General features: G+C 39.4%; 1 protein-coding gene across 4 annotated transcripts in view; it reads right to left on the bottom strand.

Moving 5' to 3' along the window:
- Positions 1-23,858, bottom strand: part of GRIP1 (glutamate receptor interacting protein 1) — a 702,730-nt gene that overhangs the window by 157,732 nt on the left and 521,140 nt on the right. For all 4 annotated transcript variants that reach the window (XM_032645739.1, XM_032645736.1, XM_032645737.1 and 1 more), the window contains exons 3-5: positions 13,931-14,066; positions 11,453-11,598; positions 4,221-4,304 (exon numbers count right to left, since the gene is read on the bottom strand). In XM_032645739.1, the coding sequence (XP_032501630.1) occupies positions 4,221-4,304; positions 11,453-11,598; positions 13,931-14,066 (366 nt within the window). The remainder of the gene's footprint in view (positions 1-4,220; positions 4,305-11,452; positions 11,599-13,930; positions 14,067-23,858) is intronic.

The following is a 23,858-nucleotide window of genomic DNA, read 5'->3' as shown; positions in this document are numbered from 1 at the left end:
TCCGCCTGCCGATGCAGGGGACACGGGTTCGTGCCCCGGTCCGGGAAGATCCCACATGCCGCGGAGCGGCTGGGCCCGTGAGCCGTGGCCGCTGAGCCTGCGCTCCGCAACGGGAGAGGCCACGACATTGAGAGGCCCGCGTAACGCAAAAAAAAAAAAAAAAAAAAAAAAAGAAAATTCAGAATTTTTTCAGAAAAAAATTTTTTTAATGAAAATCATGACGATAAGTTACAGCACATGTTTAACCATATTTATATAAATACCATTATGTAACTTCCTTTTTGCAAGGTGATCATAAAAAGATAGGTGTACTTTCCCCTGAGGGCTATTGATTTAGAAAAGGAAAGGGGCTGAAGACAGCAAGAACCCTTTCCACTATATTGATTTGGAGGTCCAAATACAAGTATATAACAGTGAATACATGTTAAAGTGTGAGAGAGATAACTCTAAATTTATTGGTATGTGACATTTTGTCATTATTTGAAATAATGAGCCAAGTTTAGTTTGTGCTTCACTTACGTTCTAGATGTTTGGAGCTGTAAAGCATAATAAAGACCACTCAGAGACCAGTGGTATTTTCAATCCTGGTTGCCCATTAACATGACCCACCTAGCATGCTACTAGAAAAATATCAATGCCAGGGACACCATGCAGACCAAATCTGAATATTGGGGTCCATATGTTAAATGAGTACACATACCTAAAATTTTATAGTTGAGAATGATTAGAGAAATTTCCTCATCCAAAGTGAAAAGCAAATTGGTGGCAGAGTGATTTTTTCTTTCTTTAAAAAAAATTTATCATAATTTTTTTCATCTATTTAAAAAATTTTTTTATTGGAGTACAGTTGATTTACAATGTTGTGTTAGTTTCTGCTCTACAGCAAAGTATCTCCACTCCTTTTTAGATACTCTTTCCAAATAGGTCATTACAGAGTATTAAGTAGAGTTCCCTGTGCTCTACAGTAGGTCTTTATTAGTTATCCATTTTATATATAGTAGTGTGTATATGTCTATCCCAATCTCCCAATTTATCCCTCCCTCCCTTCCCCCCCCCCAGTAACCATAAGTTTGTTTTCTACATCCGTGACTCTCTTTCTGTTTTATAAATAAGTTCATTGATTTTTCCTGTTAACCTAAACCATCTTCTGGCTTGGTGGCAAAGAAATTAACAGAAATTTAACTCTCCATGATATAGGCCAGAACATCATTTTTCATTGTATGGGTACAAGTTTCTATCGTTTGGGCAGTGAAGGTGTTTGGATCTGTGACATATAGCATTAGAAACGTAATTCCATTCATCAGCTAAAAGCCTGTTTTTTTGTTAAAAGATCCATCCTAATTGGGTAAGAAGAAATTCTCCAGCACTAAATGAATATGCTTCATCTGCAATATCTTCCCCTCCCTCTTCCCTGAATGTCCTGGTATTCCCCACTGATCTAAGTTAAGCTCAAATCCCATCTATGCCATAATGTTTCAACTGCCATGATAGCATTTATCCACAGTACTTTCTCATTCTGCAACTCTGTTTGCGATTAACCAGTAACTCTTAAGGGATGGGCAAAGGCCACCTTTGGAGCAAGAAGACCCTCCAGATGGGCCTCAAATTGATTTGAAAATATAAGTTCTTTATTTATTCTCATTAAAAATTACGTAAGGGGCTTCCCTGGTGGCGCAGTGGTTGAGAGTCCGCCTGCTGATGCAGGGGACACGGGTTCGTGCCCTGGTCCGGGAAGATCCCACATGCCGCGGAGCGGCTGGGCCCGTGAGCCACGGCCGCTGAGCCTGCGCGTCCGGAGCCTGTGTTCCGCAACGTGAAAGGCCGCAACAGTGAGAGGCCCGCGTACCACAAAAAAAAAAAAAAAAAAATTATGTAAAATTTGACACATTTTTATGTTCAACTGACATACTAAGGGAGTTATTAAAACCTACAAAAATTTGGTACTCATAAACTAAAATTGGCTTATTATTACTAAGGTTTTAAAACCAGTATAATACCAAGAAGTCTGATGTCCACACAAATCTAGGCCTCATTCATTCATTCTTTCATTTATTAAGTGCCTACCATGTACTAGGTAGGAGTCTAGGCTCATATTAAAACATTCTTACTACGCATGCACACATGGACATTTGAAATTCCTGCCAACTGTGGGAAGGACATTTGTTAGCATCATATCATCAGTTGTCTTGAGGTGGCTGTAGATTGCAATTGCTTCTATTCTTTTTAGTTCTTAAGTGATAAATTACTGTTGGTTTAGCTCTTTCATTAGCAATTTGATTTTTTATTGACTAACCATACAGCAGCTGGTGATGAATATCTGCACCAGCAGTATTTTTTACTGAAGCATTTCAATAATCAGGCTTGTAGGAATGCGAGTCAAGCGTGCCTCTCTTTCATATTTATATTTCAACACCAGATTTGTATATACCACCCTCCAAGCTAAAATTAATTGTACACTGACTTTTCATTATGTTCATCTAGTTTTTTTGCACAGAAATTTGAAAATGGTTAAGGTAAATGATCTTGGGGTCTGTCGCTCCACCTAAATGTAGGACTTGGTTAGAAAAGTGTAATAACTACTGGTCTAAACCACTCCATGGGTTCCTAGTTGCCTGTTTTCTCTAATATTCATTTGGGCACTTTATCAACTTACATCTTAAATTCACTGGACTGTAATCTCCTATAGATAGGGGTCCTGTCTCATGACTCCATAGTACTCTGCCCGATGCTGACATGTTGACATGTCCTTAATGAATATTTGATTGATTGATTTTCTTAATGATTCACACAGAATTGAACCTAATGCCCAAAGCTCAGCCATTAAGGCAAGTCTGTATAAGTGAACACATCTGTTTTATTCCTTGATGCATGTACATTTATTAAGATGCTTAGTTGATTTTAATTAATGTCTTAATAATTTTGATAGAATTTTGACTCTGGTGAAGTAGAAAATGTAACAGGTAAAAACAAATTAAAAAATCAAGAAATGTTAAAAATTCCTGATGCTTACCTAGCTCTCTATTGAACCTCATTGTCACACTAGGAATTATGAGTTATTAATGTATGTGTAGTCTTTTTTTTTTTTTTTTTTTTTTTTTGCTATAAGTGGGCCTCTCACTGTTGTGGCCTCTTCCGTTGTGGAGCACAGGCTCCGGACGAGCAGGCTTAGCGGCCATGGCTCACGGGCCCAGCCGCTCCGCGCCATGTGGGGTCTTCCCGGACTGGGGCACGAACCCGTGTCCTCTGCATCAGCAGGCAGACTCTCAACCACTGCGCCACCAGGGAAGCCCTGTGTAGTCTTTTTAAAATAAATTTATTTATTTATTTTTGGCAGTGTTGGGTCTTCATTGCTATGCGTGGGCTTTCTCTAGTTGTGGCGAGTGGGGGCTACTCTTCGTTGCAGTGCACGGGCTTCTCATTGGGGTGGCTTCTCTTGTTGCAGAGCATGGGCTCTAGGGTGTGCGGGCTTCAGTAGTTGTGGCACACAGGCTCAGTAGTTGTGGCTTGAGGGCTTAGCTGCTCTGCGGCATGTGGGATCTTCCTGGACCAGGGCTCGAATCCATGTCCCCTGCATTGGCAGGTGGATTCTTAACCACTGCGCCACCAGGGAAGTCCCTTGTATGTGTAATCTTTAAGGAATGAAATTACTAATAAGAAAACTAAAATAATAAAAGCCAGAATTACAGCTCAGAATTAATGGTTTTGTAGACAAGTTGGAGTCACCTGACATTTTTATTATTCATATCATTCCAAAATAAGATGAACTGAGCTGATGCACATCAGGTGGAAGCTACAGTAACAAGATGTATTTTAGGAGAAAACAATTTAAACAAAGTTACTTAATCCTCGTGCATTAAATCAAATCATCCATATTCATCAACATTTTTGACTCAGTGATATAGAAAAGTATAAAAGGGAAGACAAAAGACATGTTGACAAGTGGCAAATCAGTAGGATGACTGTGAGTTCACCAGGTTTACAAATAATGGCTTCTTGTTCTGTATTAACAAACTGGAATAAATTAGCTACATCATTTGGATTCCACTTTGATTCCCAATTACTGCTTTATTTCTTTAAAGAAAAATGGGTGCAAATATATGTGACTTTAGGCACTGAAAACATCAGGTTTTTTTTAGGATGACTTTCTAGTTCACTCCCAGTATTTCACTGACAAATTCTCCAAGAATATCTGTTAGTTCTATTTTCTAACCGCCACCTACCTCGTATTACAAAACCAAAGGTATTGCCTTCTTTATGTAATGTGACCTCCACCGTTCGGAAAATAACACTCGATCCTTGAACAGCTGAATGTGGGAAAAGAGAGAGGAAATATAAGTCTTACATCATAATAACATCTCTGGATTTTTTGATAGGCATAAAATACTACAGATCCCTTGTTGCAAATAATTCTTGTTGAGTAATAAAACAGCAAAAAAGTCTGTTTTTAAAGAAAATGTTACAAAAAATAATTGGAATGGCATACAAATACCATAAAATAGTCATGTGCATAAATGACTTATATAGGTCCATGTGGAATCAAGATCAGAGATACTTCCTTTCCTCTCCTGTAGCCAGTTTTTAGACAGAGCGTAATATTCACATTGTTAAAATTCTATATAACAAGAGAGACAATCTTCATATGATAAATAGAATTGTTTTCCCTTTGTATAATGCAAAAATAATATGATTTTTATAAAACGTATGAAATAATTATTGTCTTTATATTTATTTTTGCAGCTAGCACAAGAAGGAAAAGTATTACTCTCAGATTACCATTAACAGGTTAAGCTGATGCAAATTGATTTTCTGACATGATGCATAGCAATTAAACAAAGACAACAGCAACCTGAATGAAACTTGAAGAGAAAAAGAAATTCAAAATACATTCAAAATATTATTACTGACTAATAAAATAAAGATCTACTTAATTTTACTTGATAGTATCATGCTTAGGTTGTGTTTGCATGGTTATTGCTCTAATTTCACAAAATGAAATTCCATTGCCAGGTTGCTATCTCTAATTACATTATACACGAGGGGATAAGTTATATGAAGTTATATGAATAGTAACTAAACTACCCTTTAAGACTTTTTTCAAGAAACGAGTGAGTAATTCTGATTATACAGTATACTCTTGCTAGATTTAAAAAAATATTTCATCATTATGGATACAAGGATATTTTTATTCATGGAGACAAGGGTTGGCAATCTATAGAATTTGATGGTCTTAGCTCCTTGTCTTGAATTTGTACAGTGATGTTCAATTGTCTAAGGCTGTGTTCATTATCAATGACACATTTTTTACGTTGTTACTAGATCCTGAAGGGCTTTTTACATCAAGCCGTCAACAAGAAACATATAGACAGAATTTAAAGGTATCTTTGAAAAGAACGTTTCTTGCCATTGACAGAAGTAGGAAGTAATTTTAATTAGCATTAATTATAATTATTTTTTAATTATCAGAAATTCTGAATCCTCAAAGGAATGGACATGATTATGAAAAGTACACAGTTAAATTCACAAAACTGCCACAGCCAGCTGAGACATAAAGTACAATAAGAACTTGGATCTGCTAGAAAAACAACATAAACCTACAGCTGAACAAAGTGTTTTGGTACGCTGCTGATTTAATTAAATGTCATATTCTTGCTATCAGGGGAATTTCAGTTTATTCTAATCAGCTAGGAACAGTGCATACAAATAGCTGAAAGTGTTGAGGTAGGGTTTTAATTAAATGTAAAAAACTGAGTTCAAACCAAATGTTTTCTTATTTCCATGACCCAACAAGCCACTTGAAGAAACTGGTTAAGAACATGATCTTTCTGTTCTATTAAGGAAAAGATATGGAGAGAAGTAATTAATGAGCATCTACTGCATGCAAGGAACTCTGCAAAGTGGTTTACGAATTTTATTCCATTTAATCATTAAATCAACTTTCAGTTATATACAACTAAATTCTAATTCTGGGCCACCTGTCCTTGTTGGCTGAGTGTCTGTCCTGGGGATGCAAAGTACTGTAATTTCAATTTTGCTTGAACTAAATCTTGCTGATCATAATATCTTACAAACAAATCCAAAGTCAATATAAAGACTTCAGGGATTACCTACAGCTTTAGATTATCCACACTCTTGCTGTTCATCATTTACAAAGATAAATGGGAATGTTGACTACATTCTAATATATTTAATGAAATAGATTTGGTCTTTATAATTTATATTTGCATGAATGGCTCTTGGCGACTAGGTTTTCATATTCAGCACCAGACATCCTGTTTGGCCACATGAATTTTACTCATTACTTCACATGTGTGTATGTGGACATAGAGATCCAATTAAGGGGCTTATCCAAAAAATCAAACTGGGCACATAGGAAGGCTAGGTAGAAACCAATTATATAATGCAAAAATACTCCTCCCTAGTATTTTAGCTGTACTGTTGTCCCTTGTTTCTATATGCGCATATGCATATACTTCTATAACATAAAGTGACATTCTCTATTTTATTATGGTGGATTTGGTTTTTCTAAATTATCAATATATACTATTTCCCATTGGAGAACAGGAGTTGTGCACTTTCCCACCTCATTACATTGGGTTTGCAGAGCTGACTTGCTTTAGCCAATGGGGTGTTAAGACGCGTGAGAAGAGTCTGGAAATGTGCTCCTGTGGTTGGGCTTGTCTTGTTTTCCCTCTGCCACTGTCACAGGAAGAGCTTCCCCTGGGTAGCTGATGCTTCTTCAGACTACATCCCAGAATGAACCATGGGGAGGAGACCTGGGACGTCCACCACGCCACACCTCCCCACCATATCATCATCATCGCCATCATCATCTATCATCTGTCTATCTTTCTTAGAATTAGAAATGAGAAGTAATAAGGCTGTCACAGGAACATGCTTTAACACATTTATTTGAATTAAGGAAGCATTCCTTCCAATAAAAAGCTAGTCTGATTTATCTGATGGTTTAACGGTGAGGACCGCCTTTGACAACAAGACTCTGTGGCAGATGTTTTCCATAAAACAAACGAGGTAAATCTGTAGCTCCAAGGTTTGAATGGAAATGGTATACAAAGATGTATAAAATAAACATCATGCTAAAAATTATATCCTATCCAACTACTGAAGTTTATCATAAAGAATTTTAGGTGTTAAAAATTGGATGAGAATTATGTAATATTTCAAAATTCTTTAGGCGTTATGCGACCCGAAAATTTGAAGGCACTCCTCTAGACCAACTTTGAACACACTAATACTCAAGATACAGCCTGGTAACATTCTCTCTAAATACGGTCTCAAAACACCACATAATTTTATAAAGTCAAAAAGAACTTTAGAGCTCATGAAGATCGACTATTTCATTTTCACTAAGAAACTGAATCTCAGAAAAGGTAAGTGGCTTGCCCAAGGTCAAAGTTCCATTTTTGTTCTATCAGATCTCTGTCTGTGTACCATTCTCTCTCTCTTTCTCTCTCATCTTCTCTCTCACCCTCTCTCTCTCTCTCTCTCTCTCACACACACACACACACACACACACACACGGTCTCGGTCTCGGGTGGCCTACGTTTCATCAGGCAGCTCTCCTCCCGGGCCCTCACTGCTGCTGGCTCACTCCTGTTCGGGCTGTCTAAGCTCAGTGAAAGGGAGGCTTATTAATCCCTTCAACCTCCCTGAACTCACAGATCTTATCAATTTATCTAACATAATAGAAGGAGACAGAGATAATCCTTGGCGAATAGACCTCTTCTATCTGATTTCTACCACAAAAGTCACACTTTCGTGTTTAAAAATATTTTCTCTTTTTCCATCAGCTTTACTGTGTGAGGGAGGAAAAGCTGGTATAATCACCAACCCCTGAATATTTCTGATGCCCACCCTCTCCTCTTTAACCCTACTAATGCTATAGTTATTCAGGATATTACCTCTCTTTTGGGAAATTATAACAGCCTTGGGGCTTATAGCCTCTGATCTGCTCTCCATTTGACCTCTTAAAATAAGTCTAAAAACCCTGATCTGATGATGCTGTTCCTTGGCCTTAAAAGCTTTTAAAGGCTCCTTATTGCCCACTCGACACCATCCACACTCTACCCACATGGCTTATGAGGCCCTCCTTCACTTGGTTTCTGTTTACCTCACTGGCCTCATACCGCTCTAGGCCCTCTCTTTCCCTTTGTGTTCCAGCAACTCCAAACCGTTTGCAGTTCAACCTACGTACTGGACTATCTTCTTACCTCCTTGCCGTATCCTGTGCCTGGAATGTTCGTCTTCCTACTGGACCTACATAAACTCCTTCAAATCTACCCCGAAATCCCCAGCTCTGGATTATCTGGATTTGCTGGATAATACTCAGCAAATCTCCACTACTGGCCTCACCCTGAGAGCTATACTAAGAGTTCCTCTTAGGAAGAGGTTGTGTTTTATGGATATTCATCTACCCACTAGAATACAAATGCTTAATCAAAGAGCATCAGCTCTAGATATTTGACTCCTCTTAACTCCGTAGCAGTGGTTTGAGGTAGTGATTTCAAAGCAAACTGACTTTCAGTTCAAGAAAACACAGTACTTTCAGTGTAGTAGTAGTAGTAATAATGATAATGGTAATAGTGGCTAAGATGCACTATGGCTTAGTGAGTATGTGCTTATGATCTAAACACTTACAGGATTATAGCCTTGAATTCTTACAAAAATTCTACATCCATTAGAGTTGTTTCATAGCTGAGAAACCTACGGCTCAGAGAACTTAAATAAAATGCCCAAAGTCACAAAGCTAGAAAGGGACAAAACTGACATTTAACTAGTGACACAGCCCAAGCTCTCAACACTCTGTTTTACTGCCTGCTCTTAATGAAAATGAAGAACATTGTAGCAAGGTTTCAGAACGCAGATTCCAATGGATTTTGTTGTAAAATCACCATTAGATTTTCAGTGTTAGATTTTAGGTTAAGAATAAGAACTTACGATTGGTATGTACACTCACTCTGAGTGCTGTCATCTGGTCCCAAAGCTTCAAACACCATCTATAGTCCCATTACTCTCAAATTTACATTTCTAGTCCAGATCTTTCTCCCAAACGCCAAACCGTATCTCCAGCTCTCGTCTTAACATTTTCTCTCAGCGTGGCAAATAGGCCCCTTAACTGTAGCATTTCAAACAACAAACTACTGATCTTCTCCTCGCAAGTCAGCTCTGCCTGCATTCTTACCCACCCCCGTTAATGGCAACTCCATCCTTCCAGTTACTCAGACTCAAAACCCACTGTGGGCCTTCACTCCTCTCTTTCTGCACAACCCACATTAAATTCATCAGGAAATGAATTTTGGCTCTGTCTTCAAAATAGACGAGGGATATGAGTGCTTGTCACCATCTCCACCACCATCTTTTATCTGAATCACTGCAATAGTCCTCCAAACTTCTACCCTCGTCCCTGCAGTCTATTCTCAACACAGCAGCTAGAGGAGCCTTTGAAAACATACATCAGATCATGTCACTCCTCTACCCCAAATCATACAACGCCTTCCTACATGATTCAGAGCAGAACTTAAGGCCCCTCCAATGGCCTACACAGACGCTCCTATCCTTTACACTTCAGACCACCTCCCCCCACTTCTCTGCATGCTTACTCTGCTCCAGCACGCCGCCCTTCTTAATGTTTCTAGAACAATGCCAGATATGTTCCTGCTTTTGATCTTAGCACCGGCTTTTCCTTCTTTCTGGAACTCTTTTCCCCCAGAAATCCATACAGCTAACTTCCTCACCTCCTTCAAGTCGCTGAGTAATGTCACTTTCTCAATGAAGCTGTTCCTAACCACTCTATTTAAAATTGCAATCCCATCCCCAGCCCAGCACTCCCAACCCCCCTCCTTGCTTATTTTCTTTTTTCCACAGCATTCATGACCCATAACATTCATACGACACACAGCTGACCCTTGAACAACATGTGTTTGACCTGCATGGGTCCATGTATATGTGGATTTTTTTCCATAGTAAACACCACAGTACTGCACTATACCTGGTTGGTTGAAACTGCAGATATGGAAGAACCTTGGTTTTGGAGGAACCACATATATGGAGGGCCAACTATAAGTTATGCATTGATTTTCAACTGCACAGAGGGCTGGCACCCCTAACTGCCTTGTTGTTCAAGGGTCTATTTTAATTAACTTATTTACTGTGGTTTTATTTTAATACCTGTCTTTGCCTGCTAGAATATAAATTCCACCGATGTACTTTGTGGGGACTGGAACATAGTAATGCCAATAAGTCATTGCTAAACAAATGAATTATTATCGGTTAGTAATAATCAGTCTGAGTTCTCAGTAGTACAGAAGAGCAAAGAGCTGACTTTGATGCCTACTAATTTGGGAAAGATATTTAACTTAAGTCTCTGTAAAATGAGAATAATAAAGAAAATAATGCCTATCTTACAGTTTTGATTGATTTATATATTTATTATTTAACAAAAACTTTTATAGTGTCGGGCACTGTCCTAAATGCTATACAAAACCTAACTCATTTAATCCTCATAACAGATCTGTGAGTAATACCATAGATTCCTAATATCATCCCCAGTTTTCAGATGTGCAAACTGAAACACAAGAAGCTTAAGTAACTTTCTCAAAGGCATGTAGCTAGTAAAGTTGGAGCTGGGATTTAACTGGCTATTTTTTTTTTTTTTTTTTTTTTGCGGTACGCGGGCCTCTCACTGCTGTGGCCTCTCCCGTTGCGGAGCACAGGCTCCAGACACACAGGCTCAGCGGCCACGCCTCACAGGCCCAGCCGCTCCGCGGCACATGGGATCCTCCTGGATCGGGGCACGAACCCGGGTCCCCTGCGTCAGCAGGCGGACTCTCAACCACTGTGCCACCAGGGAAGCCCTTAACTGGCTATTTGACATCAAAGTTCAGCTCTGCTATGCTGACTTTCTTTGTGGTGAGGATTTAAGCGTACCAATAAAAGGGGCTCCTTATAATGCCGGACATTTAGTAAGCTCTCAAAATATGTTGGCTGCGCTTTTATTATGTCTATTATTATTACTTAACAATGTATTCTGATTCTATTTTCATGCTTCAGAAATGAACATAACTATACAAGAATCAATAGAAATCACGTTAAACGTGCTTTTCCTAAACTTAGTCACTTAGTACAAAGCCTGGATGGAACTTAATTCACAGAATTTATAAATATGAGGACAGTTCATTAAAATAGCTTAAGTAAAATTACGATGTTCACAGATGGCCTTAATGAAATATGACTCCTAGATAATTTCATCATTATTTATGCTCTTTTACATTCTTCCTGAGTAGGCTATAGCAATTCAAATAAGTTTTAAATATTCAGAAACTATACTCTACCGTTCCTGTAATAAGACAATGATGGCAAAAGAAAAAGATAGGAACCAATAGTTTTAGGCCAAAACGTGGTGCAGCTGTTCTGCCCCTGGCTTGTGATGACTTACAGACTGGCGGCAGCTCATACTCAACTTCAAGAACCACTCTTTCCCCGACATTCTTCAGCAAGCTGATGATCTCATCGTGGCGGAATTTGGCCAGGTTGATGCCATTCACTGCTTTGATATAGTCACCCACATCCAGCTGATCACTTCTGCAGAACAGAGAATGTCACCTCAGTGGACCCCTCCTTTCCGCAGGCCAGTCTGACCGTACTTCCCTCTTCCCCATCATGGATAAGCATGCAAGCCCAGAATGCCGACGCAGCTGGAGTCCTGGCTCCTAGGATGTGGCTGGTTCCTAAGAGCGGGTGAGCAGCGGAGGGTGGATGAGAGGGACTCAGTGGATCCCTCTTCTCATGCTGACTGCACACTTCGGAAGTCCTGTACTGGGTCTGCTGCTGTCTCCAATTTCTTCCTAACCCTCTACCTCTTTTACTTTTAAGGAGCACCGTAAAACAAAATAAAGAGAAAGCTATCTTTAGTTGCTCTGCCCATAAAGAGGTGGTGCTCTTGGGGCAGATTATCCAGATCCTGGACACACTAGAATTTTCCCTTTCTTCTCATTCCCTCTCATTTTTGCTGCCTGCCTTTTGGACATTTCACCACTTTTGGTACCTTCACTGGGAGTGTGTCCAGGGCCAACCAGAGGGTGAGCTTCTTTTGCTATTTATTGCTCATAGTGGGACTAATAAAAAAAGTATTGGTGAAGAAGAAAGTGCAACGAAAGTACTGGCTTTCAGTAACATTCTCCTCCCTTCACCATCGTAATAGAACCTTGGCTACTCTGGGGCTTTTAGTCAAACTCTACTTTTAAACCAAGAGCAGGCAGCAAGAACTATGATAGGACTTAATTCAATAATATTTTCTCCCCAGATAAAAATACCAAGTTCATTTGTTTTACATAAACCCAGCTCCAATCATTCTTCCTTCGAAGCCTCCGTAATCCGTTCTAGCCAGCAGTACGTGGTGTCACTCTTAACTCAGGTTTACTGACTGACACTTATTTGGCAACTTAATTGCCTAATGCTCTGTGACAACCCTTATGTTGTTGCTTTTTACTATTATGCAATGCGATTATTGCTCCCAAACTTTTCATGTTTTTTATACCTTATTTCCCCCAATAGATTATAAACCCTCCTAGGGCAGGGATCTTATCTTTACTTATTTTGGTTTACTACCTGTTAAATGGTAGTGGCTTAAATAATAAATATTTGGTGATCGATAATACTCAACATAACTGGCACAGCGCTACATTTAATTATAGCATCAATACATGTGAAAACCACACTCTTGCCCTCTCCCCTGCCAATCACACTTGCTTTAGGGGCTACATATGCAGAAGCCCTGGAGACACAGGAAGTCCTAGCATCATGGATTGGCTACGACTGTTAAAAGTTAAAGGAGGCTATGGTGTGGAAAGAAATCTCTTAAAAATCATAAAGGAAAAGAACATAAAAAAGAATGTATATATGTATAACTGAATCTGCGGTACAGCAGAAGTTAACACAACATTGTAAATCAACTGTCCTTCAATCACAAAAAAAATAAAAGTGCAAAAAAAAAAAAAGAAAAAAAACCCGAAGGAAGGAGACTAAGGTGCTGGTGTTGACATCAGCCTGTTTTACAAACAATTCCCCAGATCATGGAGCAATCAACTGGACTGAGCTTATAAACTGTACCAACAGGTTGATCATCGAAAGTCATCACTATTTCAGGTGACACTTTATAAGTTAAGAACTCTAAAACTTAATTTGTGCTTATGTGGACACAAATATTGGTGTCCAGGATTTAAGGGACATTAACCTCACTCTGAATGAAACCTGGGCATTCCACCCCCTCTTTCCGAGGTAGATTTAGAATTTGTCTGCCAAGTGAACCTACCGCTGGCCAGCACCCAAGACATTCTGCTGTCAGCAAGACACAGTGCAATCTGCAGTTCATCAGAACAAGGACAAAAGGAGACCTCCTCACCCAAGCCTTCTGTCCTTCCGGAAACCACCTCTTTGTCTTAACGAAAGGAAAATCTCACAAGTAGAAAAGTTGAGAATATGCAGGAGAGGCAAAATTGGTACTTAGAAACTTGGAGTTGGGCCTCCCTCATTTTCTAGGCTTGTCACATCCCTCTGTGGCAGCTTCCCCTTATCCACAGCATATGCGTCATCTGTTCCCCATTAGATGATCGGACCATCTCACTCCCACTGCAGCCTGTCTGCTGTTCAGTGGCAATCTGAGGACCAGATCCATACAGACACTTTAAAATTAAAATCTCAGGAGAGCCTGGCTGCTCCTGAGAAGACATGAGAGCTCCCTGGTGATTCTGGCACAGGCCAGAAAAGCCATGCTTCTGAAACGTGCCCCCCTATGCTTCTGCCCCGCAGATAGCAGTGTCGTTTGTTTACTAGTGACCTTTTCTGATGGAGCTTTAACTTTTGAATTAGTTACATCATGCATTCCTTTTTCTACGCTTCCACACAATGCAGTTACCTAGCAGCAATTCCTCCCTGCCGCAGATTAGATACTCTTGGCTTGCCGTCCTTGTCAATTCCACCCGAGACCGTCAGCCCAAGGGTAGTTCCTTCCTTCTTCATCAGTTCAACCACGGTGGAGCCCTTGAATTCCTCTGTTAAAAGAAAAGCATCTGGTTTAGTAAATGACAGTAGAAGCACAAGGGGTTGTTTTTGTGGGTGGTGAAGTGACTCCTCCCCATAAACTGTTTGCACTTTTTCTTTTGTGGGAAAAGATCTGTGGTCTCTTTTCCATTGCAACTTGCAGAGTATCTCATAAAGATGAGCATACAGGTAAAGTGGGGCAGATATTCCATTACAGGTTATTAAAATGGGTACCAGTGGGGTAGTTCGCTCTAGATTCACAATAGTCTGACATGGCTTATGTACAAGGATAATATTCGCCCTTTGTTTTCTGTCATTCTGAAGTGACTTTCTCTGGTGTCTCTCCTTGTAATTCCAAAGGGAACAATTGAGAGTCGTAAGACAAGGGGCTAGAACGGAATTTTAAACAATGATACAAAAGCATATAGTGCAGACTCCAAGTTCCCGATACATTTTTGCTGAGGAAACCAAGTGACACAAGAGAAGAGCTTTCTACAGGTTCAAGAAAAATATTATTGACTTTTTTTTTTTGTCTTTCAGAAAACAAAGTACAATAGCTTCATGTTATGACTTACATCATTTCTTACAAAATGTGTCACAGTATGTTAAAGCAGGGTTGGTCCTCAGAATCCCCAGGGAACTTCTGTTAACTCCCCATTCACTACTTTCAAAATTTTAAAATCTCACTGATCTTGTGGGGATAATGTCTACGCACCAAGAGGGAACCCACATCTTTTGATTTTAGGCACTACAGAAAGAAAACTTTAAGACTATCCTTGCTTTCAGAAATAAAAATGCGTCAGTATTTACCTATCCAGAGGCTAACTATGATAAACCATTGTTTTAAAATTCTCTGTTATGTTATCCCCCTCCCTGCGTACACTTTCTGGGTAGGGATGGGGAAACTGGACAGTTTTCCAACTCCTCTTGAATCAGGTTATGAATTTCAGGGGTTATGAACTTCTAGGACATCAGAGACACTCATATTAAAATTCAAGAACAGACTTCCTTTTTCAAAGTCTAGGACATCAGAGACACTCTTATTAAAATTCAAGAACAGACTTTCTTTTTCAAAGTCAAAAAACCGAAAAGATTACTTACACACTTCTGCCCTTTATTACACATGACAGAGTTAATTATAATTTCAAAATTTATGAATGCTTATCATAAAGGTTTTTAAATTGTGGCTGCTGGTCTACTATCCCATTAGTTGATAAAAAAATCAAATCATGTTAGGGAAAGAAATAATCTCTCATCTGATCTCGTGAGAACAGAGTACTTGGGGAAAGAAGGCAAGAGGGACAGGCCACTGATTTCGATGTAATAATGTCAGTCTAGGCAGGACTTTCAAGATTGCCGGATCCTGTGACCTAAGCAGCCCTGCATACTTCCTTTTTCATGGCAGTTTCATGACACTGTATACATGAGTTCTTACTGCTCTTTAAAATAGAAGCCAAGGAAGAGTCAGTGAGTGTGAGTGATGTCAGCTTCATTTACTACATTTTGAATGAGAGACCAAATAAAGATAGACATTCAAGAAGCAAAATTCTTGTCAAGTCCATAAAAGCACAGGGCCCTTTACATCATTTACCAGGAGCATTTGTAACAAAAGTCCACCAAAGTGTGCATTTTACCTAAGCTCTCTTAACACAGAACAGAACAACCCTCTATATATCCCATAAAGACATACATAGGCCCAACTGATAGTTGAAGAGGTCAACTTAACAAACAACCCCTATCAGTCCTCCTTGGCAGAAGGCTAGGCATAAATGATTTTAAAAATAAGGTTAATAACTAAAGGAATGAAAATTACATAATGGATGATGCCTTTCCATATTACAGAGGCATAATGTATACAACAATTTTACCCAACAAATTATTTGCATTTTCTTTAAATATGTAGATTGACCCTGTATGTTTAAGCACTTGATTATAGAGCTTTACTTAAGGAGTTGGGAGCATGGGTTTTTAAGGGCCTGTCGTAAAGGTCAATCAGAAATGCACAAAGAAGCAACTATAAAATAGTAGTAACAGACAAGTGAGAAATAAGTTTCAATTAGTAAGAATTTCATTTGTACTCTGGTTTTCAGGAGTGCGCTTCCTGAATAGAATGGGACACCAGGACATAAGTGCAGCCTTATGGGACGTGGACAATGCAGTTTCCTCCAGAAGGAACCAGGTCCTTCCCAGGTCCCTGGCTGAATCCTGAAAAGCTAGAAAGGCTAAATTCAATTAGTTTGATTTGATCTCTGTTAAAATACAAATCCATCTGGGCTACTTTTTAAACTGGTAATAGTCAATTACCCTCTTGCTTAAAAATATTTCAAATCTTTCCCCAAGAGCTAGTTTAAAAACACGAAAGAAAGAAAATATTAATGTACCAGTTAACTGAGTAATTTGTGTATTCATTGATTCAAGCATTTACTGAGTGCTTACTATGACTCAGACAATGAAACTCAAAGACGGAAAAAGTCAGAGATGCTTAAAGCCCAGTCACAGAGGCAAATGAGTCACAGAGCACCATGCCACAGTGTTGGTTGTGGGGAAGGCGGCCACAGAGGAGATGGTCCTGGCAACAATGTAAAATGAAAACTTGCTGTTCCAAATGCACATCTATTTCACAATTTTATCTTCTGTCTAATCTGTCTGTACTTATCAATCAGGATTAGTGGAGAAGAACAGACCTATGGCAGAATCTAAATTAGGCAAAACTCAGGAGTAAAGATAGAATATTGTTGCAAGAAAACGTGCCGAATCACAAGAATGTTAACTGCCAATAAGCATCTCTAGTCCCTGAAGGACTGACTAAATCATTTATGGGCGTTTCTGAAGAAAGGAGAAAAGAAGCAGTTTGGAGAGGGAAGAACGTGTTTCTGGCGTTGGCTTTCTGCTAACTTGCGCTCTCCACTAGACTAATCACTCATTTTATGTCTTTTCTGGTGTTTAATGCTTGTATAATGATCTAATGGCAAGGAGAAATGAAGACAGATGCATTCATTTGCATAAGTCCGCTTGTATATCAAGGCTTACTGAAAAAAGCTCGCAGTTAAACAGTGGAACTTGGGAAAATCAATATATATGGACAGTTTCTTTCTTTGTGATTTAAATTACAAATATCCCTCCCCAAATTAAGAGGATTCTGTAGTAAAGACTGCAGTCTCTCCAAATTAGCAAGCAGCACAGGGAACAGATGATACCCAACTGGCAAGGAATGAGACGGTTCTGGATTTGACGGTTTCCTTAATCACCATATTTAATTATCTTCGAAAAGAAATTGCAGGTTTACATCTGTACCAGCACACACTCAACCAACAAGAATCTCACTGACAGAATGAGATTTAGTTGTCTGCTGTTTTAATTTGGGCTTGAAATTCAATCCTCTTAATTACTGAACTCCAGAAAGTTTTAAGAAAAGTAACAATGATACCTGGCAGAAACAAGAGAAGTATGAAAAATTCTTGCAAACAAATAAGAAAATTCCGTAACACAGATGGTTAAAAAATTAATATGAAGAAAACCATAGCCTTTTATAAACAAACAACTAGTTAGAAGCTAATCACAGAAGAAAAAAAAAAAACCATTTACAAGAGCCAAAAACTAAAATCTCTAAGAAAAAAAATTAATGAAAAATATGTAAGATCTCTATGAAGAAAACTTCTGAGGGATATAAAACCAGAACAAATGAAAAGGCATCCCATTCATTCATTCAATAAAAACTTAGCACTTACTATGTGCCAGGCACTGTTCTAGACTTCGGAGGTAGAACTCAACCAAACAGAGAAAATCCCTGTCATCTAGGAACTGATATTCCAGTGGGCTCATAGCCCAGTGTAAAAATATGACAATTCTCCCTAAATTAATCTATAAAGTTCACAATATCAGTAAAAAATGCCACTAGGATTTGGAGGGCACAGCTATATTTTCTATTGTTGCAAAAATGGAACATGTATCCTTGCAAAGATTCTGTGAAAAATTATATTCCTAAAGTCTACCAGCTGACAGTTTAATGTTGCTATGAAAGAACAGGAAGAGACTGCCCAGGAAGCCTCCCTGAACGAGGTGATGAACTACGACTGGATGCTATACCACCCTGAGAGAGATTAAAAAATTAACCAGACACCCCGGAAGCAGGGGCCTAGAGTGGGGAGGCTGGCAAAGCCTCTGTGTCTGCCTCCCAAACGCTGGTCAGAGTCCGGATCTATTTAGATGTACAAAAGCAAGAAAGAATGAAAAGAAAACACGTATCATAGGCATAGGGTATTCAGAACCCATACTAGAACACCTTAGTGCTTTGTAATACTAAGACTGTAATGTTTTGCATAGAATCAAGGTACAGCATAATAACCTTATTTTGTTCTGTGAAACTTCTGGTATCTAGAAGTTCTTGCCTCATTGATTATTTAAAAAGTATAATTAGGCTTAGAGCAGGAAAGGGGAGTTACCTATAATTTTTGGAAGGTCCCTAAAATTCAGGGGCTAAATGATCAGGGAATTACAAAGTGAACAATTGTAACAACAGTTGCTGAAAGCGGGGAGACAGACAAAAAGTGATGATTACAACAAAGAGTGATAAGAGCTATGACTAGAGTAAAGAAAGGGCCACCATGGTGCAACCTGGGAGGATCCATCATCAGACTGGGCAAGTCGTGCTCTGGACAGTTCCTCAGAGTTATTCCTGAGCTAGGTCATAAAGAAGGCCTCAGCTCAGCAAATAGAGTGGGGAGGTATTAAAGGCAGAGGAACAAGAAATGGTAGATGATTACATAGGTTCTGGGGAGTGCAAGTCCATCAGTTCAATTTGCACTTTCTCAGTTCTGGCTGCACTTTAGAATCACCTGGGGAGCTTTGAAAATTTTCAATGTGTGAGCCCACCCCAGATCAAGTCGATCAGAATACCACCCCCAATCGATGGGCAATTTTTTTTTTTTTTTTTTTTTTTTTGTTGTACGCGGGCCTCTCACTGTTGTGGCCTCTCCCGTTGCGGAGCACAGGCTCCGGACGCGCAGGCTCAGCGGCCTTGGCTCACGGGCCCAGCCGCTCCGCGGCATGTGGGATCTTCCTGGACCGGGGCACGAACCCGTGTCCCCTGCATCGGCAGGTGGACTCCCAACCACTGCACCACCAGGGAAGCCCAACGGGCAATTTTTTTAATGCAACTTTTACTTGTGAGATAACTTAATTGAATATTAATTGTAAGATTCCCACGCAGTTGTAAGAGATAATACAGAGAGACCCCCTAGTTCCCTTTACCTTGTCTTTCCCCTATGGTAACGTTTTGCAGGACTGTAATACAATAGTACAAGTAGGATATTGACCTTGATGCAGTCAAGATACAGAACATTTCCATCACCACAAGGATCCCTCGTGTTATCCTTTATAAATCACCCACTACCCTCCTGCCCCAACCCCTTCTTTAAACTCCAGGCAACCCTTACCCCATTGTCTGTGTTTATAACTTTGCCATTTTAAGAATGTTAAATAAATGCAATCACACAGTGTGAACGCTTTATGGTTGACTCTTTACACTCAGGATAACTTTCTGGTGATTTATTCAAGTTGTGTGTGGCAAGAGTTCCTTTTCCTTGCTGAGTGGTATTCCATGGTATAGATATACAAAAGTTTGTGTCACCATTTACCTGTTGAAGGACATTTTGGTTGTTTTCAGTTTGGGGCTACTACGAATAAAGTTGCGATAAACATTCATGAATAAGTTTTTGTGTGAACATAAGTATTCATTTATCAGGGATAAATGCCCAGAAGTACAAGTGCTAGGTCATACAGTAGTTGCATATTTAGTTTTCTAATAAACTGTCAAATTGTTTTCCAAGGTAGCGGTACCATTTTACATTCCCACCAGCGGGTGAATGATCCAGTTTCTCTGCATCCTTGCCAGTACTTGACTGTCATTGTTTTTATTTTAGCCATACTGATATGTGTGTTAGTGATATCTAATTATGGTTTTAATTCTTGGGTACTTTGAGCCATTTCTCTAATGGGAAATGTTTAACATTTTTTTGTGTGTACTTATTTGTCATTTTCAAACCCTCTTTGGTGAAATGTCTTTTCATGTCTTCTGCCCATTTTCTAATTAGATTGTTTGCTTTTTTACTGTTGAGTTTTGAGTTCCTTATATATTCTAGATACTAGTCCCCTGTTTGAATATGTGGTCTGCAAATATTTTCTCCCAGTCTGTAGATTTTCTTTTCATCCTCCTAACAGGGTCTTCTGCAGAGCAAACATTTAAGTCCAATTGATCAATCTCTTTTTTAAATGGATTATGCTGTTGTCAAGTCTAAGAACTCTTTGCTGAGCCTTAAATCCTGGAAAATTTCTCCCATGTTTCTTCTACAGTTTCGAAAAGTTCTGTAATATTATGGTTTACATTTAAGTCTTGTTATCCATTTTAAGTTAATATTTTACATAAGATGTGAGACTTAGTCTTCATTACTATATCTATATAAGTCTTGAAATTGGGTAGGCCGATTACTCCTACTTCATTGTTTTTTTTTTTTTAATTGTTTCAGCTCTTTTGGTTCCTTTGCCTTTCCATATAAATATTAGAATAATCTTGTCTATATCTATAGAAACTTTTATGGGTATTTTGATAGGATTTGGATTAAAGCTGTATGTCAATTTGGAAAGAATAGACATCTTTACTACGTTGAGTCTTCCAATCCATAAACATAATATATCTCTTCAAATTATGTAGAAACTTCTTCGATTTCTTTCATCAGCATTTTGTGGTTTTCAGCATACAAGCCCTATACATGTTTTGCTGGTTTTACACCAAAGTATTTCATTTTTGGGAGAACAACTGCAAATGGTACTGTATTATTAATTTCGATGTACACGTGTCCATTGCTAGTATACAGAGATACAATTGATTTCTGTATATTTGTCTCATATATTGTGGCCTCACTGAACTCCCTTAACAGTTCTAGGAAGTTTTTTTTTTGTAGATTCCTTAGGGTTTTCTATGTAGACAATCATGCCACCTGCAAGAGAGGACAGTTTTTATTTGTTTCCAATCTCTATGCCTTTTATTTCCCTTTCTTGCCTAAAGCACAGGCTAGAACTTCCAGTACTATGTTGAATAAGAGTGGTGAGAATGGATATCCTTGTTTCTTCCCTATCTTAGGGGAAAAGCATTCAGTATTTCATCAGGTATTATGTTACCTGTAGGTTTTTTGTAGATTATCAATTTGAGGAAATTCCCCTCTATTCCTATTTTTCTGAGAGTTTTTATCACGAGTTTGAATTTCGCCTATGATGATGTGATTTTTCTTCTTTAGTCTGAAAATGTAGTGGATTACATTGACTGATCTTCTAATATTGATCCAATCTTGCATTCCTAACATAAACTCCACTTGCTTATGGTATATAATTCTTTTTATACATTGCTGAATTTTATTTGCTAATATTTTGTTAAGGACTTTTTTTGCATCTATATGCATGAGGGATATCATCTGTAGTTTTCTTTTTTTCTTTCTTCGGTTTGGGTATCGGGGTAATAATACTAGTTTCATAAAATGAACTGAGAAACACATCCTTTCCTCTTCTATTTTCTGGAAGAGACTGTGTAGAGTTGGTGTTTATTCTTTTAAAAATATTTGTGTAATTTTCAATGAAGCCATCTGGGTCTGGACATTTCTTCTTTTCGGAGTTTTTAAATTACAAATTCATTTCCCTTAATAGTTACAGGGCTATTCAAATGATCTATTTCAGGTTCAGTGAGTTGTGGTAGTTTGTGCTCTTCAAGGAACTGGTCCATTTCAATCAGATGATAATCCTTGCAGGTGGGGAACTGGGCATTGTTTTTTTTTTTTTGCGGTACACAGGCCTCTCACTGTTGTGGCCTCTCCTGTTGCGGAGCACAGGCTCCGGACGCGCAGGCTCAGCGGCCATGGCTCATGCGCCCAGCCGCTCCGCAGCATGTGGGATCCTCCCAGACCGGGGCACGAACCCGTGTCCCCTGCATCGGCAGGCGGACTCCCAACCACTGCCCCACCAGGGAAGCCCGGCATTGGTATTTTTTAAACCTCTCCAGGTGATTCTTACATGTAGTCAAGATTGAGAGACACTGATTTAGGGCTTAGTGCATGAGGAAAGATTGGTGGTGGAAATCAGGCTGGGAAGCAAACAAAGGAAGTGCTCAGCTTTGAGTTTTAGAAAAGTTTTAGCCTGTTATTAGCGTAAAGCAGTAGATTTGGTAATGATGACATGAACTGTTGGGGAGGAAGGCATTAGATTTGGATCAAGGAGAACCATTAGAAGGTCACTGCAGTACTATAAGGTATTAATTAAGTTAGGCTAGGTTGTGTCAACAAATTCAAAAACGAACAATGGCTCAACCACAACAGAAGCTTATTCCACTCATATATTTACAAGCCTGCAGTGGGTGTTCCCAATCAGCAGTCTGCTCCCCTTCACACAGAGATTCAGGGATCTCTGCTCTTTTCCATTTTGAGACTCTGTCATCGCCCAGGGATCTGGTTCCCAAAGTGTGCACAAGGTGCCTCAAGGTTTCAAAGTGAACTCATGGGAGCACAGTGGAGTATCTTAAAAATGTGAAGGAATTACAGCCGTGTGTGATATCAGTTGGGCACACCACCACCTACTAGCAGTTTTGTTCAACATTAGAACACACAACCCTGCTTTTGCTGATGGCCTATCTTTCCAAAGCTGGGTTTTTTGGTGGTTTCTATGACAAAAAGGAAGTTCTGTGTGAAAGTCAATGAGGAACAGGAAATGAGTTTGTCAGTATTTCATTTGATTTGAAGGTTTGAGAAACTGCAGTGCCTACGAGCACACACATACCATTACTATTTGTGATTCTTTAAATTTATACGTCTTATATTTCTTCAAATGGCTACTAAATGGTTAGGAGATAATATGTATTACGTTGTTTGGACCTAACTACTTAATAAGTGGAACTACTGACATTTCACTTGACCTAGAGGTGCTGTGAAAAAATTACTCAGACATCAAGGGCTCTGTGAACCGAGAAAGTTTGAGAACTTCTGCCTGAGGACTTTATCTTGTCTGCATTTCCCTGGGGGAAGGGGAAAAAGCTCTCAAAAGCCACCACTGGCCTGCTTCTGTTCACATCCCCAGGGCAAGAACTTGTTCCATGTCCACACCTAACTGCAAGGGAGGCTAAGAATTGCAGTGTGGACACATGCCAAGGCAATGAGGGAAGTGTAGACTTGGGGGGGCAGGTAGGCAACACATGAAAAACTGAAATCCATAGGTAGCTATGTGGATGGCCCAAACTCCAGATACACCGAGGAAGGACTTCCCTGAGTTAGAGACAAATTAGTGTGTGGGGAGCGAGGAACTAGGACAGACAAGAAGATCTCAAGATTTCCACCTTGTTTGACTAGGAATCTAGAGAAGAGAGGAAGGGAATCCAGAAAAGAGAGGAAGTTTGTGTTGTTGAGACAGATTGGAGAGGGCAAAGTCACGTGATATAATGCCAGTTAGAGAGAAACCAAATGAGACTTAAGTACTAGGGAAAAACCTAGTCTTAGAATAGTTTTTGTCACACCCCAAAGGGTCTGTAAGACCCTCACCTTAGAGCCATATCACAAAAAGAAAAAGACGCATTTTAAAAGCAACCACCAGGACTTGCCTGGTGGCGCAGTGGTTAAGAATCTGCCTGCCAATACAGGGAACACGGGTTCGATCCCTGGGCCAGGAAGATCCCACATGCTGTGGAGCAACTAAGCCCCTGCGCCACAGCTACTGAGCCTGTGCTCTAGAGCTCACGAGCCACAACTACTGAGCCCGTGTGCCACAAGTAC

Source organism: Phocoena sinus, chromosome 10, assembly GCF_008692025.1.
Source record: "Phocoena sinus isolate mPhoSin1 chromosome 10, mPhoSin1.pri, whole genome shotgun sequence".
Classification (NCBI taxonomy): domain Eukaryota; kingdom Metazoa; phylum Chordata; class Mammalia; order Artiodactyla; family Phocoenidae; genus Phocoena; species Phocoena sinus.
Note: the sequence above shows the minus strand (reverse complement) of the source record. Positions and strands in the feature narration are given on the sequence as shown.